The sequence below is a fragment of the Falco cherrug genome, chromosome 8, assembly GCF_023634085.1.
Source record: "Falco cherrug isolate bFalChe1 chromosome 8, bFalChe1.pri, whole genome shotgun sequence".
NCBI lineage: Eukaryota > Metazoa > Chordata > Aves > Falconiformes > Falconidae > Falco > Falco cherrug.
This window is the reverse complement of record NC_073704.1, coordinates 41,668,538-41,686,606: the sequence shown is the minus strand read 5'-3', so window position 1 is coordinate 41,686,606 and position 18,069 is coordinate 41,668,538. Positions and strand designations below refer to the sequence as shown.

Here is an 18,069-nt window from a genome sequence, read left to right as displayed (position 1 = left end):
GCACCCACAGCCGCTCTGGGCAGCCTGTCCCACCGCCTCGCCGCCCTCACAGAGGAGAATTTATTTCTAATATCTTATTCCTTATTCCATGTTTGCCATGGAAAGAGGGTGTATGGAAAAAAAAATTATGCATTCTATTAAAGCAGAGAAGAATGCACACTGAAAAATTTCAGTTTCAGTATTTATTAGTTATCAAAACATACTTTGCACATTTCTCAAATGAAGTGCTAAAGAAAGAGGAGGAATATTATATTGCCACTTGGGAATTGCATTTGTGAAGATTATTTGTAGTCTTTATGGAACTTGACTGTATGGTAAAATATTTATTGCAAATAAGAAAAACAAAACCAAGCTCTTATTATATCAATGCAACGTTTTTTCAATGCTAAATATTACTTTGTACTTGCAGAGGCTCTACACCGATAAATGGAACAAGGAGAAAACCAGCATTCATGTTATGCCAGATACTCCAGAAATTCTGCAATCTAGAGTGAACCAGATCACAATGAGTAACGTGAGTTACTGTGCTTACAGTGGGCATTCAGTGTCTGTTGCATGGATCAAAAATTAGTGTAATTTTAATGTCTTTTTTGAAAACACTGAAATTCAGATGTAGGGTACTTGAGAAGTTCTGCTTTTATAATAGAGTACCTATTCTCTTTTACATCTTAAATTAGAAACTTTACAAAGCTGGATGGGAGGAAGAAAAGAAGAAAGGTTATGACATGCAGCCAGATGCTATTCCAATAAAAGCAGCCAAAGCCTCCAGAGATATTGCAAGTGATGTAAGTTTGATTGTGTGACAGTACTTAAAGTAGCTACAAAGACAGAACGTTTTCAAAGTGCTGTTATGCACAAATCTGTTTTTTTTTTTCAAGCATCTTGTTGTCTAGGTTTTAGTTATATGCTTAATGGGATAAACCTTTGCAGTACTTGCTGTCCAGTGGAATAACACTGAATTGTGCTGTTTTGCTCTTTGTTCAGCAAGCTGTTGAGCTTCATGTGCCTGTATTCAGTGGGCTATTTTGTAAGACTGAGTATGTTTAAATGACTAAATCTGAGATCTTGTGATGAAAAGGAACAAATATTTTCTGTTTTCAGAGATAAAATTGAGCTTAATAGTGCATTTTTTTTTGATTTAAGTTTTTGCTGTTTTTTTCCGGCTGTCAGTATAAATACAAACTAGCCTACGAAAAAGCGAAAGGAAAGCATATTGGGTTCCGCAGCCTTGAAGACGACCCCAAGCTGGTGCACTTCATGCAGGTGGCTAAGATGCAATCTGATCGTGAATACAAAAAAGGTTATGAGAAGGCAAAGACTAATTTCCATACTCCAGTTGACATGCTCAGTGTTGTGGCAGCCAAGAAAGCACAGGAAGTGGCTACAAATGCAAACTACAAAAGCTTGATCCATACCTACAATGTTTTGCCTGATGCTATGAGTCTTGAATTAGCGAGAAACATGATGCAGATACAAAGTGATGTAAGTCATTCTTCAGCCTTTGCATTGCAAATACAATGATGCTTAGTTTATGAAAACTTACTGTAAGATAAATAGTACTATTTCCTTAGTGAAATTATTTCAGTTATATACTAAAATGTAGTAAATTAAATGAGACCTTCAATGGTAGCCACTGTATTGTTCTAAGATTCTGAAATATTAAATTATGCCTATAGCTAAATAATTTGGGCTCAGAAATAAGTAATTGTATGTATAACGTAGAATGGATATTTACTGCTTACCTGTCCCATCAGACTCTTCAGAAGCAATACTTGTGTGCAGGCCAAGACAGGAAAAGCTTTGCTTTTCATTAATAGTTTTATCTTGTACTTCCAAAAAAGATATCTTTTCAGAAGGAGGGGAAAACAGCTAAGTAGCTGTATTCTCAGGTTTTTGGGGATGTTTAACCTCTAGAGAAGAGAGCCCTTTTTTCTCAATATAGTGACCCAAAATAATCCCCCCCTTCTTCAGGAGGGCCTTAGCGTGTGAGTAATCTATATACATCATAAAGAGGATCTGAACATTGTATAAAAGGTGGTGTAATAAAATATCACTGTAACAAATGCATTTCTATATAAACCTTGAATGCATCCCGATGCCATTTGTTTCTTTTTAGAATAAGTGCATTAGAAACCTAATATTCATTTAACACAGAAAGAAATGTCACAATTTACAGACTTTTTCATGCATCTGGTCATTTTCTTTTCTTTCTGCCTCCAGAATCAATACAGAGCAGAATATGATGAAAGTATGAAGGGTATTGGATGGATGCCATTGGGATCCCTGGAAGCTGAGAAAAACAAAAAAGCAATGGAAATTGTTAGTGAAAAGAAGTATCGCCAGCATCCAGACAAACTGAAGTATTCTGTTCCTATGGATTCCATGAACATGGTCTTAGCTTTAAATAATGCTAAAATCATGGATGAGGTAAAAAAGTGTTCATCAAAATTAAATTAAGTTTGCAGAAATAAAAAACAAACTATAGTTAATGTAATAGTCAACCTTACTGCATGCATAGCTTTGACAATTGTCAGTTTTGGCAGCTAATGAATATGCTTGTGTGTAAGACCTTTGATATACCTGAAAGTAAAGCATGACCCTAATATTTCTAAGAAATACATATGGATACAGACCTAAGGGTCACATCTTATTAATACAGTTTACCCAAGATAAATGAGTATAGACTTCTAGCAGTTTAAATCTGTAGGCTAAAAATACTTGAGCAATTCCTTTCACAAATAGGATTCAAACTTTTAAATGTATAGTCTGCTACATCTGATGCCTGTTATGTTAACGGGAAATTGTTATATGCTATGAATGCTTTTATAATGAGAGATTTATTTTCTGATTCTCCTGCTGAACTGATGTAATCCACTGGTGTTCTTTAGAAATGTCTAGACTTCATGTGCATTATAGTTATGGGACCATCAGAATCTTATATGCACTTGCCTTAGCTCTGTTTCCTCTAAGAAAAGCTCTGTTGCCTCTCTCAACTGAGACTTATTTCCCAGGAGATAAACTAATTATCTTCCACCTCCAACAATGTTTTCTGTGTACCTTTTTATTTGTTGGTTAACCCCTGTAGGTGGCTAAGCATCACACAGCTCACTTCCTTCCCTCTAGCACAGTGAGATGTGGGAAGAGGAAGGGTAGAGTAAAAACAAAAAAACTTGTGGGTCAAGGTAAAAAATGTTTAATAAGCAAAGGAGAAGTGGAAAAAGAGAGAAAGAAAACAAAATTAAGTGATGCAAAGGCAATCACTTGCCGCCTCCACCTGGGTAGACTGATGCCCAGCCAGTTCCCTAGCAAAAGAAAAGAAAACAAACCCCACAACTTCCCTAAACCCGCTCCTCTCCCTTTTTATTTGCTGAGCATGATGTTACATGGCATGGGATATCTCTTTAGTTAGTTGGGTTCACCTGCTTGGTTATGTCCCCTCCCAGTCTCTTGTACACCCCCCAGTCTATTCACTTTGGGGGCAGAGAAAGCCCTGATCCTCCACAAATACTGTTCAGCAACAGCTAAAACATTAGTGTGTGACCAGCATTGTTTTAGTCACAAATCTAAACCACAGCACTGTTTGAGCTGCTGTGAAGAGGATTACCTTCATCCCAGCCAGACCTGTTACATTTTGGAACCTATTGTTTTCTGCTGCTCGATGTGCTTGAATACACTGCTGGGCAAAGGACAAGCAGTAAAATACTGCAGCAAGATTTTTATTTCTCCCACTTTTATTTTGACCTCAGACAATTAACATCATAAGAGCTATTCCTGATTCACACTGCTTTTAAATCCTAAAATAAAAAGACAAATGCTCCTACCATGTTAGTAGTCACATAACTGTAAATAAAGTTTATATTTCACATAGGAAATACTGTTTTAAATTGTTTTATTTAATCTTTTGGTTATATTGACATCTCTTTTTTTCAATCCTTCCAGCACAAGTACAAACAAGCATGGGAAGAAGACAAAAAGAAAGTTCATATCACACCAGATATTCCACAGATTGCTTTAGCAAAAGTTAATGCATTTAATTTAAGTGATGTGAGTACTGTTTGTAAGATTATGACTTTGCTCTCAGTTTTTCTTCTTAGGAATAAGTGAGATGACAACTTACAAAAGTCTCCCTAATTCTCACTTTGCTAACCTGTAGTAATTTCATAAAAAAGCTATTCATTTTCCTTTTCCCTGCTTTCCTCCCCAAAATTAAATACCAAAAGTTGCCAGTAAAGAGCCATAGTATTTAGAGTCAGATCATGAATTCATCATGTAGGTCATTAAAATATAATAGTTACTAACAAAATAGTAGTTTGAGTACTATCCATGTTTGTTACTGTATTTGTTAATCTATTTCCCCATGCACAGAGTTTTGTACTGGTTTCATAATTCTTGCAGACTGAACCTATTTTTTTGGTAAGAGATGGTATTATAGGCAGTTTTTCAGTAGCTGGTTTAATCTGCATATGCTAAATAAAACATTGTTTGTAATTGCACACATATTTAATGTGCACATAAATAGATCTATTTAGCTCTTTTTCTAAAAAGCTGATATCCTTATAGATGTAACTTTTCACCGATGTTTATGCATGTGGGAAACAAATTTATTGCAATTTCTTGCTCTTTTGTTATAGGTTATTGTTACTGATTATAGTGCAGTCCAGCTGCATTGATGTATGAATACTAGGATTGAAGTTAATTTTGTGGTTTACTTTTTTAAAGGATGTTTCTTTTATTTCTTTTCACAGAAAATGTACAGACTTTCATTTGAAGAATCTAGGAAGAAAGGATATGATCTCAGAGCTGATGCTATTCCTATTAAAGCTGCCAAAGCTTCTAGGGATATTGCGAGTGATGTAAGTTCTTGAAAGAATAAATAATCAATTTCAGATATTGCAGAACACCAATTTCTTGACACAATTCAATTTTATATGCCAAATATATATATTCTCTTGCTCATAAATAATTCTGACATTGATCTATATTCTAGCAGGGATAAATAGCAATTTCTTCATTAGAAAGGTACAAAAATATATGAGGGACTGTTAGTGGAGAAAAAAGGCAGTTCTTTTCTCAATGCAATGGTGCTTGGATACTTTATGAATGTATGCTGTATATTTGTAGTTTAGACAGAATGTCAGAGATCATTCTTAGAAATATTTGAAAATATTCCTTTGCTGAAAGTCTCATTAAATTTCTTGGTGCAGAAAATACAAACTCCTGTAATCAGGACTGTTCTGATATCCTTTGTGTATCAGTAGTGATGAGGGATTTGCTACAGCAGGGGCAAATCCAGCCTGAGAGGGGTGAAGTTAGTGCCTAAGGACATGTTTAGCCCACCTTTTTTTTTTTTTTTTTTTTTTTTTTTTTTTTTTGATAACCTATGGGATGTTGCAGCCACTGCAAAGTCAATTTGCTCTGCCACTGCTCTAAGTCTTAGGGGAAGATACTTCTGTTTGGAGTTCTCTCCCAGCAGTAAGCAGTGAAGGAATTGATACTTGGTCTGTGTAGTTCGTTGTCCATGGTTGATTAGAGATTGAGGAAGACATTAAGAATTTGAACTATTGGTTTTATTAAACAAAAAAATACAAAAGATCTTGGGGAGTGTCTTGAATTTTTTTAATCATTTGAACAAGTGAACCTAATGGAAGTGATGATTAAATCTTTGATGTTGTGGTTAGTCTTCAAATATGAACTCAAGTATTTTGAGTATGGTGCAGACTACCATGGAAATAGTTACCTAAGCAAAATATTGGAGAAAGGATAGGGATAGTAACAGAGCTATGTGGGTTAATGTACCTTGGTTCTAGTGTTTGTGATACCCATACTAGCTCTAAGATAAGCTATCTCTAAACTATAGTGTGAAAAAAGATAAAAGTGCACTTTTTCCAAAAAACTGTCTTCAGTGAACCAGGTCTTATGTGTTCCTTTGCCTTGTGCTTCCTGTCAGTGTGTTTCATATTTGCATTGTATCATTTAATATTAAATTAGAAGGCAATTGAACCCCAGGTTACATGGAACCTTATGCAGGAGCAGAATAAACTATTGTAAGGAAATTTCATTTATTAAGAAAGTGTTTTAAATGTACTGCTTTTAAAAGGGATGCTAGGCATTTGTTTTGCCTTAGAGTGCACCCTAAGAGTAAGCGGACAAAGCTACCACCTCTATATGCTTTGTGATGTTTTCTTAACAATATAAAAATCTTATTTTAATATAAGTTGGGGGGGGGGGGGGTTGCGTGTGTGTGTGTGTTCCTTAGAAGATAGATACTGCTTATTAAACAAATGAAGTAGAATTAAAAGTCTCCATCTCTGTTTTCTTTACAGTATAAATACAAATTAGGTTATGAACAAGACAAGGGAAAACTTGTAGGCTTCCGCAGCCTTCAGGATGATCCCAAACTTGTCCATTATATGCAAGTGGCTAAGATGCAGTCTGATCGTGAATACAAGAAAGCTTATGAAATGAGCAAGACACATTACCAAACACCTTCTGATGCACTCAGCATCGTGGCAGCTAAGGAGGCACAAGATCGTGTAACCAATACTAACTACAAACGACTGATCCATCAATACATACTTCTACCAGATGCAATGAATTTAGAACTGTGCAGAAACATGAATCAGATACAAAGTGATGTAAGTTTCTGTTTTATTTCTGACATTCACAGCTGTGACTTTTTTCCCTGTTTTTTCATTATGACTGTGTTTTGGAAACAGCAGAATTCTTTTGTATGAGACATTTGTAAATTGTAATCTTTCCTTTTGTATTCTGTTCGGCAGAATGAGTACAAGCAGGATTACAATGAGTGGTTCAAGGGTATTGGTTGGAGTCCTGCTGGTTCTCTGGATGTGGAGAAATCTAAGAAAGCCACAGAAATTGCAAGTGATAGGAAATACCGCCAACATCCCAGCATGTTCCCCTTTACAAAAGAGAATGATTCCATGGACATGGTCCTTGCAAAGCAAAACGCAAATGTAATGAACAAAGTGAGTACTTATAGGGAAAATTAGGCAGACATTTCATATAATCCATTTCAATAAACAGTCTATAAGTCTCTGTCACCACCTTTATGTAGCAGTGTTTCCCTGGGAAAAACAACTGTCACTTACAGGTTCCTCTTTTTTAATTTCTTTTCTTAATGAAACACTCAGTTACTGATAAATAGCATTGATTAAATAAATCTTTTCTCATTTATCTCATTGCTACCTCTCCAACCTCTATCCTTCTCATTCTTATATACAAATTACTAGCCCTTTATAATTGGATTCATTAGAAGCAGGACTGGATCCTAATTAATCTGATTCTGGATTAGGCCATTACATAGTAAAATAAATCTCAGTCAACACCTTCATCTTTTTACCCATCCATATCCAAAGTGTGCAAATGGAAAGGTGAAAACACCAAAAGAGCCATCTTTTGTCATTTCTATTAACAGATCTCATGTTACTTTTTTCAATAGCGTGCTTATACTCAAGCTTGGGAGAAGGATAAAATTCAGGTTCATGTGATGCCAGATACACCAGATATTCTACAGGCAAAACAGAACAAGGCGAACTACAGTCAGGTAGAGTTCTTTAATACTTCCTATTACATTTTAAATTAATATCTACTTTCTTCAAATTTTAAGGTGCCTCCTTTTTCAAAATAACTAATCAATTTGTGTCAGTTAGAAGAAACAGAATGGGGAATATAGAACGGAGACAAGAATTTTTGTGTGAGTAACATTTTCAGAGTAGTAATAAGTACTATCTTCAGGCTAGCAAAATAACCACCTAAATTACATTATAGTGTATGGGAAATATAAGTCCTGGTTTTGAAATCTGTATGTGTGTGGTCCATACTCTATGCTTACCATAGAAATGATGTTAAAAGTTCCTTACTATAAAATTACAAGTTTGCTGCGTATATTTTTAACTTAACATATGGGAAAAGAAACACGTGCACTGATTGGACCTTTTCTGTCAGCTTTCAAATATGAGAAAGTGACAATTGTGCCAGCATAAAATACTTGGGTTTTGCTTTGCACGATTGCTCAGAGGCAAATCTTTGACTTGCAAGTGCTGGTACTTAAAATCAACTGTGCACAAACTGAATTGACTATTAAATGGCTACATTAGAGCCTTATTAATTAAAATTTTGTTAAACCAACTGAAAAGTTTTCAGTTATCCCAGGTGTATATATTTGAAATTCCCCAAATATGTTTCATATCCCCAAGATAAGTTATGGTAGGAAGCTGCTGCAGTAAAGGAAAACTATTTAGCCACTAACCTAAGACTTGGAAGACCTGCTTTCCTTGCTTATCAGTTTCTCAGTTTTCAGTTCCCATTCTAGTAGCCCTTCTCTCGTAACTGAAGCCTGCGAGGTGACCAGAATTTGGTATTATGGGTCATTAGCATATCTAAATGGAAGGTTACTTACATATTGCTAAGACTTTTTAATCAATAATGTTTTCCATTTTAGAAACTATACAAACTTGGCTGGGAAGAAATGATAAAGAAAGGCTATGACCTCACACCTGAAGCCATGTCTGTGAAAGCTGCCAAAGCTTCAAGAGACATTGCAAGTGATGTAAGCGACATTTCTAATTCACTATGACATACACTTTATCTAGTTGCTATAACTTACAGAGTTGCATTAGATTGAGATACACCTCTCTGCTAAGGTGTATCTTGGAGTAAAAAGCAAAATTGCTTACAAAAGTCTTTCCACATCTATTCCTGTCAGTTAAGAAGGATTGCTCTAGTATCTTGACAATTCCAAAGATTGTGGTCTATCCGTGAAGTGGATAGTCACACAAAGATAGGAGATGTCTGCTTTTTTGGATGTTACATTTTCAGAGCAGCAGTAAATTTGGTTCAATTAGCTGATCCAGTGCTTATACTGAGAAGTCCTCTTCACAACTCTGAAATAGACGCGTGATACATGAATTGCTGTTATAATTTTGTATGAATACAACTTCTGTATTTATAGAAGAGATTTTATTAACCATTAGGAAATGTTTTCAGTGCTTAAGCGTCTGCATTGTTCATTGCTGATTATTTTATTCATCAAAATATTTCAGTGTGTCAGCCTTTGGGAGTTCTGAACAGTGTGACTATATGAATGCAATGGCACAGGAGACCATTCTTATAGCCACGCACTCCTCCTCTCCAGGGACTCTGTTCATTCCCAAGGAGAGCATTCACTGACACCAAGTGATACACATTGATCAAGGGACTACTCAAACTTGAGATGCTGCAACAAGTTGCTTATTTAGTTGGTAACGACACTAAGACATTGACTGAGAGAATATACTGATATGTTGCTTACATATTTTATCGTTGTCTGTTTTTTACTGTGATTTCAATCATGCAATTTTTATAATTTTAGTACAAGTACAAAGAAGGTTACCGCAAGCAGCAGGGACATCACATTGGATTCCGCAGCTTACAAGATGATCCTAAGATGTTGTGGTCTATGCAAGTAGCTAAGATGCAGAGTGAAAGGGAGTACAAGAAAGATTTTGAGAAGTGGAAGACAAAGTTTAATATGCCTGTGGATATGTTAGGCTTCCTTCTGGCTAAGAAATGTCAGGAACTGGTTAGTGATGTAGACTACAAACAAGTGCCACACCGCTGGACTTGTCTGCCAGACCAGGTTGATGTCACCCAGGCAAAGAGGGTCTACGAACTACAGAGTGATGTAAGCTTTCTCTGTATTTAAATTACTTCTTTTTAAAAAGATATTTACTGCTTATTGGAAAGTATCTTTAATAACTGTCTTTTGATGTCAGTATAGATCAGATTGAAGCTAAAATACCAGTTAGTCTTTTAATACGATTTAATATATGAACAGGGAAATAATCTTATATGGTTTTGATTTTTCTCCTGAACAGAATCAGTATAAGTCAGATCTACTATGGCTTAGAGGTCTTGGATGGAGTCCACTGGGATCTTTGGAATCTGAAAAGAACAAGAAAGCTTCTGAAATACTGAGTGAAAAGAAGTACCGGCAGCACCCAGATACTATTAAGTTCACAAGTATCCCAGATGCCATGGATATTGTTTTAGCAAAATCTAATGCTAAAAATAGAAGTGATGTAAGTTGCCCCTAGAGACAGAACATGTGTTTCAATAAATGAATACCTTAGTATACATTTGTTAAAAAGATCTCTGTATCAGAACATGTGGTTAAAATATACAAATATCAGATGTTTTAAATCAGTGCCTTACTGTTCAATAAGCCTTGTTCAGAAGATTAAGATCTTTAGTACTGTATAACTTACTCAGTAATAACTGCAAATAAGACCCTTACTATGTAGTATGTAAATGTATTGTCATGACGCTGTTTCCTTGATGTTCCATGGATGTGAAGAGAAAAAAAGGTGGTATTTCAGTAAGAAGCTGTTGTATTATTTGGTTTTAATACCTTGCATTGTTTACATCACTCACGCTTGCATAGTACATCTTTGCTTTGCTATTGCAGAGAAAAGGTGAATTGAATTTACTGCTGTGTACGTGAACCTTTTATCAGACAAGGTATTTTTGCCTCTTTTCAGATACTGTATAGAGAAGCTTGGAACAAGGACAAGACTCAGGTTCACATCATGCCTGATACTCCTGAAATTTTGCTGGCTAAATCAAACTTAATTAACACAAGTGATGTAAGTGTGTCTCTACGTTGCTTATTTTATGGAATTTGGAATTACCTGTTGTGCTTTTACTTTAAAAAGCAATAAAGTAATTCTGCAATTCTAACAGCTGTAAGCACAACTGTGATCTATTCCTGTGAAAATTGTAACGCACTGGGAAGCCCAAGTGGAATTGTTAAAATATAAAGTGGAATTGGCGTTGCTAGAATATAATAAATACTAAGAAAATATTCAATACAAGTTAGCAGTTTTCTCTTTCATCCCTACTGAATACATTAATATTGTAGATATGTGTTCAGTACTTTTTGGTAAGCCTGTCATTCCTGTTTAAATGTCTGATTATATTGAACTGCCTCTTTAGAGTTACATAGGATTAATGTAATTTACATTAAATTCCTGGTTATAATGAAACCCATACAGACTACATGCAAATGTAAAGAGATGTTAACAGCTCTATCATAAGAACTCAAGATGACAAAAAATAATTGCAATTGAAATTGGGATGGAGAGAATTGTGGGGTTGTATTATTCACCGCTTTGAGGACTCTATGAACCATTCAAATTAATATATTAAGTAAAAGAAAATTGTGATCTCTGAATGAGTTAATCAGAAAACATACAGATAGTAATTTTTAAATATTTTACATTATCAGTTACAAAATACACCTTATTAAAAATACACACTATTAAAAAACAAGCTTGGGAAATTATATTGGTGAATGAAACTGTTTGGAATCTCATGCTTTACTTTCAGTAGTAGAGGGGAGGAAAGTTTTAAGTATTGAAAAACTCTCTACAGTGCTTTATTTGCAATAATTACTTTGAATCTTTCTCCAACAGAAACTTTACAAGTTAGGATATGAAGAGTTAAAAAGGAAAGGCTATGATCTTCCTCCAGATGCTATACCCCTCAAGTCAGCAAAGGCATCCAGAGATATAGCTAGTGAAGTAAGTTTTACAGGGATAAAATAATAGTGGGGCATACAGCTGGTACACACTTCGGGATAAAGATATTTATATTTAGAACCAGGAGAGGTCTAAAATTTTAACAGACTTATATTGCAGCCCTCCAAAGGTTCTGTAATCCTTAATAATGTAAAGTTAATTAGATTAAGTACAATCACATACAATATAATGGTATATAACCATATTTCACATACAGAAGATCTTAGTATATTTTTATAGAAACAATAAATATCTTGGAAAAACAAAGAAATAATTCAAATATAGTAGATATTGAAATATTAACCACTATATTAAATACAAATAAATGTAAACTGCAGTTAGAAAGAGGTGATAATGATTGTTTATGTATTCAATTAGTACCAGTACAAAACTGCATACCGAAAGCAGCTTGGTCGCCATATCGGAGCCCGTAACATAGAGGATGATCCGAAGATGATGTGGTCAATGCACGTAGCCAAGATCCAGAGTGACAGGGAGTACAAGAAAGCCTTTGAGAAGACCAAGACACACTTTAGTAGCCCAGTGGACATGCTGGGAATTGTGTTGGCCAAGAAATGTCAGGAGCTGGTCAGCGACGTTGATTACAAGCACCCTCTGCATCGGTGGACCTGTCTGCCGGACCAGAATGATGTTGTACAAGCCAAGAGGGTGTACGACCTTCAGAGTGATGTAAGTTGTTCATTACTGGCTGTGTGAAAAGCAGAAGCCTCTCTTGTATTCTCTTCTATTGTTGGAGAGAACATCAAGATGAGGAGCATAATTCTAGGCTGACTGTGTGAGACTGGGATTGTGTTGTGGCCGTACTGTCTTGCTGCCAGTTGGTATCGTGGATGGGCAGGGATGAAGTTTGTGTGGGTTCATGCTCTATGGTCTCAGAAGAGTCCTGTCTTGCCTTGAGCATTCTTGGGGGAGAGCTGCGGGAGGTGGCTAGAGTTATGTGTGGCGGGGGAGGGGGAAGGCAGCCAAGTGTTCCCTTTTGGAGGACCAGCAATGGGCAAAGGCAGGCCATGTGAGAAAACGGAGTCAAGAGAGTTAGGTGATGAGGTATAAGGCTCCTCCCATGCCTCTGCCAGCTGGGGATTTCCAAATGGGGCAGGTCTTTCCTGGGCAGACAAAGAAGATGGAGGTGGAGGGTTTGTGGGTGATTTTGTGGCTGCTTGTGGTGCTGTAGTCATGAGGAGCCAGGCTGTGGGGAGCTGAGCTTAGTGGGAGCCCCTTTTGTGGTGGCTGGTGGGTTGATGCAGGGGAATGTGTTTAGGTAGGCTGAGGTTGCCTTGGTAGGAGGAGTGGCTGCATGGAGCAAGGAGGCTGCTGAGCTGCTTTGTGTCTCTGTCCTTTCAGAACGTGTACAAGTCTGACCTTCTGTGGCTGAGGGGCATTGGCTGGTCCCCAAGTGGTTCGCTGGACGATGAGAAGAATAAGAGGGCGAGCCTCATCCTGAGTGACAAGAAGTATCGGCAGCACCCGGACACCATCAAGTTCACCAGCATCCCTGACTCGATGCCTATGGTTCTGGCAAAGCACAACTCTGAGATTATGAACCAAGTGAGATATCCTTGTGTTTGCAGCCTGAAGGGAACGCGTGCATTTCCCAGGACGCTGGGTTCTCTCTTTCCAGGGCCTGGGTTTTGCAAGGGGGATATTGCATCCTCTTGCGTCAGGGATATGTATTTCTCGGTTTAGATCAATTTCAGTTTTGTGCGGTTGGGGCAGTAGCTGGATGCATTGGAGTTGGGGGGGGGTTGCGGGGAAAGGTGAATCATTAGAAAGTTTTGTGTGAAGAAAAGGTGTTTCTGAGTCGGTGCAAAGTAGAGGCCCCTTGCTTCAGTGCCCTGAGGCGGTTAGCTCCTTGAGGTTGTGTTGCCCGGTGCTTGTGTGATCATATTTGCTCATGTATGTGCTCCGTTTTTTCAGCGCTTGTACACATCAGCCTGGGAGAAAGATAAAACCAGCATTCACATTATGCCGGATACACCTGGTATTTTGCTAGCCCAGCAGAACAAAGTGAACTTCAGTGAGGTAGGTGGTTGAGTTTGGCTTCAGTGTCCGTGCCTGGACACGGCTGTGCCCGGGAAGAAGTGTTGTTTGAGGGGAGTGCTTGTTTTTCTTTCAGAAACTGTACAAGCTTGCGATGGAGGAGGAGAAGAAAAAGGGCTATGACATGCGGGCAGATGCCATTCCTATCAAGTCTGCTAAAGCTTCCAGAGACATTGCAAGTGATGTGAGTACAGGGGACCCTCGGCGGCACACCCTCTGAGAGAGTTTCCTCGCGCTTGCAGTTGAAGCCCAGGGTTTGCATCCTCAGCCAAATGGAGGCAACACAGCCCTTACCTGTCATTGCCATTCAGCTGGCCTGTAGTTGGTTCTGGAGGGTCTTCCCGCAGCTGCCCCTGCATGTTATGGGTGTGCAGTGGTGTGGAGGGAATGTGTAGGTGGTGTGGAGGGAGTAGCTGTTGGAGCTGGGTGCTGGACACAATCGAAAGCGGCGTTGTCCTGGGGTTGTGGCAGCACCCCCTCGTGCAGGACACTACTTTGGACGCGGTGTGGTGGCCTCAGGACTGCCAGTCTGCACTCCCCTGCCATTGCAGCTACACAGCTGAGCTGGACATTACAAGAGAAACCCAAAGCCAGTTTTATGGTACAACAGGGGCATTTATTATTGCTGAAGAATGGTCATTCCTGTCCCCTGCAGTATCTTATCAGGGCTTAGCCCTTCAGGAGCTAATTTTCCTCTCCTATATGTGATTCCCTTGTTCAGGTTTGTTCCCTTGCTGTAAGGAGATGAGGTCTATCTGACCTCAGTCTTACCTGACATTTCATTAAGAGGCAGGGAAAAACTGTCATGTTTCCCCTTTTCACTTCCCAAGCTCAGCTGTAGGGCTGCAGCTGAGGACACACACTGGGCTGGGGGAATAAGACATCCTGAGGAGTGTGTCAGCTGCTGCGGTCTGTGTGGGTGGGTGCAATCAGGGATGTGCAGGATGAGGCCCAGGTTACTGCTGGAGCAGTCTGGTGGTTTTCCTGAGTTTTGCCTCCCAGCTGCAGAGCTGGCTTCTCAGTGTGGGTGCTCAGGTTGTGTGGAGAGCCTGTCTGCTGACCTGCATTGCTCCTGGATCCCGAGCTGGCTTGGTTGGAGCTGCCGTGTGGCCCTCAATTGTGCCTCCTGTGTCCCAGTGTAGGCGTGGGGTGGGAGGGAGGTGTAGGACACAGTAGGGATATGCTGCGCTTAGATGCTTCTTGACGTGGTGATCTTGCCAGGCCCTGTTAGCAAAGCCCTTGCTCACAGCTGCTGCTACAGAATAGCATGAGAAGGGAGAAGGGCTGGCCTGAAACTTACTGAGCCTCTTCAACCCTGCAGTACAAGTACAAAGAAGGCTATCGCAAGCAGCTGGGCCACCATATTGGAGCCCGTAACATAGAGGATGATCCGAAGATGATGTGGTCAATGCACGTAGCCAAGATCCAGAGTGACAGGGAGTACAAGAAAGCCTTTGAGAAGACCAAGACACACTTTAGTAGCCCAGTGGACATGCTGGGAATTGTGTTGGCCAAGAAATGTCAGGAGCTGGTCAGCGACATTGATTACAAGCACCCTCTGCATCGGTGGACCTGTCTGCCGGACCAGAACGATGTTGTACAAGCCAAGAGGGTATACGACCTTCAGAGTGATGTAAGTTGTTCATTACTGGCTGTGTGAAAAGCAGAAGCCTCTCTTGTGTTCTGTAATGTTGTTGGAGAATATCCATGTGGGGAACATACTTCTGGGCTGATTCTGTGGAACTGTGTTCTGACTATACTGTCTTGTTGTATCATAGAATCACAGAATAGTTTTGATTGTTGAGGACCTTCAATATATTGTAGTTCCAATCCCCTGCCCTGAGCAAAGACACCACCCATCAGCCCAAGTTTCTCCAGCCCCATCCAGCCTGGCCTTGAGCAATGCCAGGGATGGGGCACCCACATCTGCTCTGGGCAGCCTGTGCCAGTGCTTCACAATTGCCACAGTAAAGAATTTCTTCCTAATATATTTGAAATATCTGCCCTCTTTCAGCTTAAAACAATTACCGATGTGTTGATATTGAAAAGATTTTTTAATTCCAGGCTTTCTCATGCAGGTCTCTTTAATTTCTCATTTTACAGTTCAAGAAAGGCTCTAGATATTGAGCCTTTTTTTTTTTTTGCTGAGATTTTGTCGTGAACAGTCAGGGATGAAGTTTGTGTGGGTTCATGCTCTATGGTCACAGAAGAGACCTGTCTTGCCTTGAGCATTCTCGGGGGAGAGCTGCGGGAGGTGGCTAGAGTTATGTGTGGCACGGGAGGGGGAAGGCAGCCAAGTATTCCGTTTTGGAGGACCAGCAATGGGCAAAGGCAGGCCATGTGAGAAAACGGAGTCAAGAGAGTTAGGTGATGAGGTATAAGGCTCCTCCCATGCCTCTGCCAGCTGGGGATTTCCAAATGGGGCAGGTCTTTCCTGGGCAGACAAAGAAGATGGAGGTGGAGGGTTTGTGGGTGATTTTGTGGCTGCTTGTGGTGCTGTAGTCATGAGGAGCCAGGCTGTGGGGAGCTGAGCTTAGTGGGAGCCCCTTTTGTGGTGGCTGGTGGGTTGATGCAGGGGAATGTGTTTAGGTAGGCTGAGGTTGCCTTGGTAGGAGGAGTGGCTGCATGGAGCAAGGAGGCTGCTGAGCTGCTTTGTGTCTCTGTCCTTTCAGAACGTGTACAAGTCTGACCTTCTGTGGCTGAGGGGCATTGGCTGGTCCCCAAGTGGTTCGCTGGACGATGAGAAGAATAAGAGGGCGAGCCTCATCCTGAGTGACAAGAAGTATCGGCAGCACCCGGACACCATCAAGTTCACCAGCATCCCTGACTCGATGCCTATGGTTCTGGCAAAGCACAACTCTGAGATTATGAACCAAGTGAGATATCCTTGTGTTTGCAGCCTGAAGGGAACGCGTGCATTTCCCAGGACGCTGGGTTCTCTCTTTCCAGGGCCTGGGTTTTGCAAGGGGGATATTGCATCCTCTTGCGTCAGGGATATGTATTTCTCGGTTTAGATCAATTTCAGTTTTGTGCGGTTGGGGCAGTAGCTGGATGCATTGGAGTTGGGGGGGGGTTGCGGGGAAAGGTGAATCATTAGAAAGTTTTGTGTGAAGAAAAGGTGTTTCTGAGTCGGTGCAAAGTAGAGGCCCCTTGCTTCAGTGCCCTGAGGCGGTTAGCTCCTTGAGGTTGTGTTGCCCGGTGCTTGTGTGATCATATTTGCTCATGTATGTGCTCCGTTTTTTCAGCGCTTGTACACATCAGCCTGGGAGAAAGATAAAACCAGCATTCACATTATGCCGGATACACCTGGTATTTTGCTAGCCCAGCAGAACAAAGTGAACTTCAGTGAGGTAGGTGGTTGAGTTTGGCTTCAGTGTCCGTGCCTGGACACGGCTGTGCCCGGGAAGAAGTGTTGTTTGAGGGGAGTGCTTGTTTTTCTTTCAGAAACTGTACAAGCTTGCGATGGAGGAGGAGAAGAAAAAGGGCTATGACATGCGGGCAGATGCCATTCCTATCAAGTCTGCTAAAGCTTCCAGAGACATTGCAAGTGATGTGAGTACAGGGGACCCTCGGCGGCACACCCTCTGAGAGAGTTTCCTCGCGCTTGCAGTTGAAGCCCAGGGTTTGCATCCTCAGCCAAATGGAGGCAACACAGCCCTTACCTGTCATTGCCATTCAGCTGGCCTGTAGTTGGTTCTGGAGGGTCTTCCCGCAGCTGCCCCTGCATGTTATGGGTGTGCAGTGGTGTGGAGGGAATGTGTAGGTGGTGTGGAGGGAGTAGCTGTTGGAGCTGGGTGCTGGACACAATCGAAAGCGGCGTTGTCCTGGGGTTGTGGCAGCACCCCCTCGTGCAGGACACTACTTTGGACGCGGTGTGGTGGCCTCAGGACTGCCAGTCTGCACTCCCCTGCCATTGCAGCTACACAGCTGAGCTGGACATTACAAGAGAAACCCAAAGCCAGTTTTATGGTACAACAGGGGCATTTATTATTGCTGAAGAATGGTCATTCCTGTCCCCTGCAGTATCTTATCAGGGCTTAGCCCTTCAGGAGCTAATTTTCCTCTCCTATATGTGATTCCCTTGTTCAGGTTTGTTCCCTTGCTGTAAGGAGATGAGGTCTATCTGACCTCAGTCTTACCTGACATTTCATTAAGAGGCAGGGAAAAACTGTCATGTTTCCCCTTTTCACTTCCCAAGCTCAGCTGTAGGGCTGCAGCTGAGGACACACACTGGGCTGGGGGAATAAGACATCCTGAGGAGTGTGTCAGCTGCTGCGGTCTGTGTGGGTGGGTGCAATCAGGGATGTGCAGGATGAGGCCCAGGTTACTGCTGGAGCAGTCTGGTGGTTTTCCTGAGTTTTGCCTCCCAGCTGCAGAGCTGGCTTCTCAGTGTGGGTGCTCAGGTTGTGTGGAGAGCCTGTCTGCTGACCTGCAT

The 18,069-nt window shown here is 40.6% G+C and overlaps 1 protein-coding gene across 1 annotated transcript in view; it reads left to right on the top strand.

The window, feature by feature from the left end:
- Positions 1-18,069, top strand: part of NEB (nebulin) — a 131,364-nt gene that overhangs the window by 27,674 nt on the left and 85,621 nt on the right. The window contains exons 29-50 of the mRNA XM_055718430.1: positions 410-514; positions 678-785; positions 1,171-1,482; positions 2,221-2,427; positions 3,940-4,044; positions 4,746-4,853; positions 6,324-6,635; positions 6,780-6,986; positions 7,460-7,564; positions 8,462-8,569; positions 9,371-9,682; positions 9,876-10,079; positions 10,539-10,643; positions 11,472-11,579; positions 11,955-12,266; positions 12,939-13,142; positions 13,512-13,616; positions 13,711-13,818; positions 14,956-15,267; positions 16,307-16,510; positions 16,880-16,984; positions 17,079-17,186. Of these exons, the coding sequence (XP_055574405.1) occupies positions 410-514; positions 678-785; positions 1,171-1,482; positions 2,221-2,427; positions 3,940-4,044; positions 4,746-4,853; positions 6,324-6,635; positions 6,780-6,986; positions 7,460-7,564; positions 8,462-8,569; positions 9,371-9,682; positions 9,876-10,079; positions 10,539-10,643; positions 11,472-11,579; positions 11,955-12,266; positions 12,939-13,142; positions 13,512-13,616; positions 13,711-13,818; positions 14,956-15,267; positions 16,307-16,510; positions 16,880-16,984; positions 17,079-17,186 (3,864 nt within the window). The remainder of the gene's footprint in view (positions 1-409; positions 515-677; positions 786-1,170; positions 1,483-2,220; positions 2,428-3,939; positions 4,045-4,745; positions 4,854-6,323; positions 6,636-6,779; positions 6,987-7,459; positions 7,565-8,461; positions 8,570-9,370; positions 9,683-9,875; positions 10,080-10,538; positions 10,644-11,471; positions 11,580-11,954; positions 12,267-12,938; positions 13,143-13,511; positions 13,617-13,710; positions 13,819-14,955; positions 15,268-16,306; positions 16,511-16,879; positions 16,985-17,078; positions 17,187-18,069) is intronic.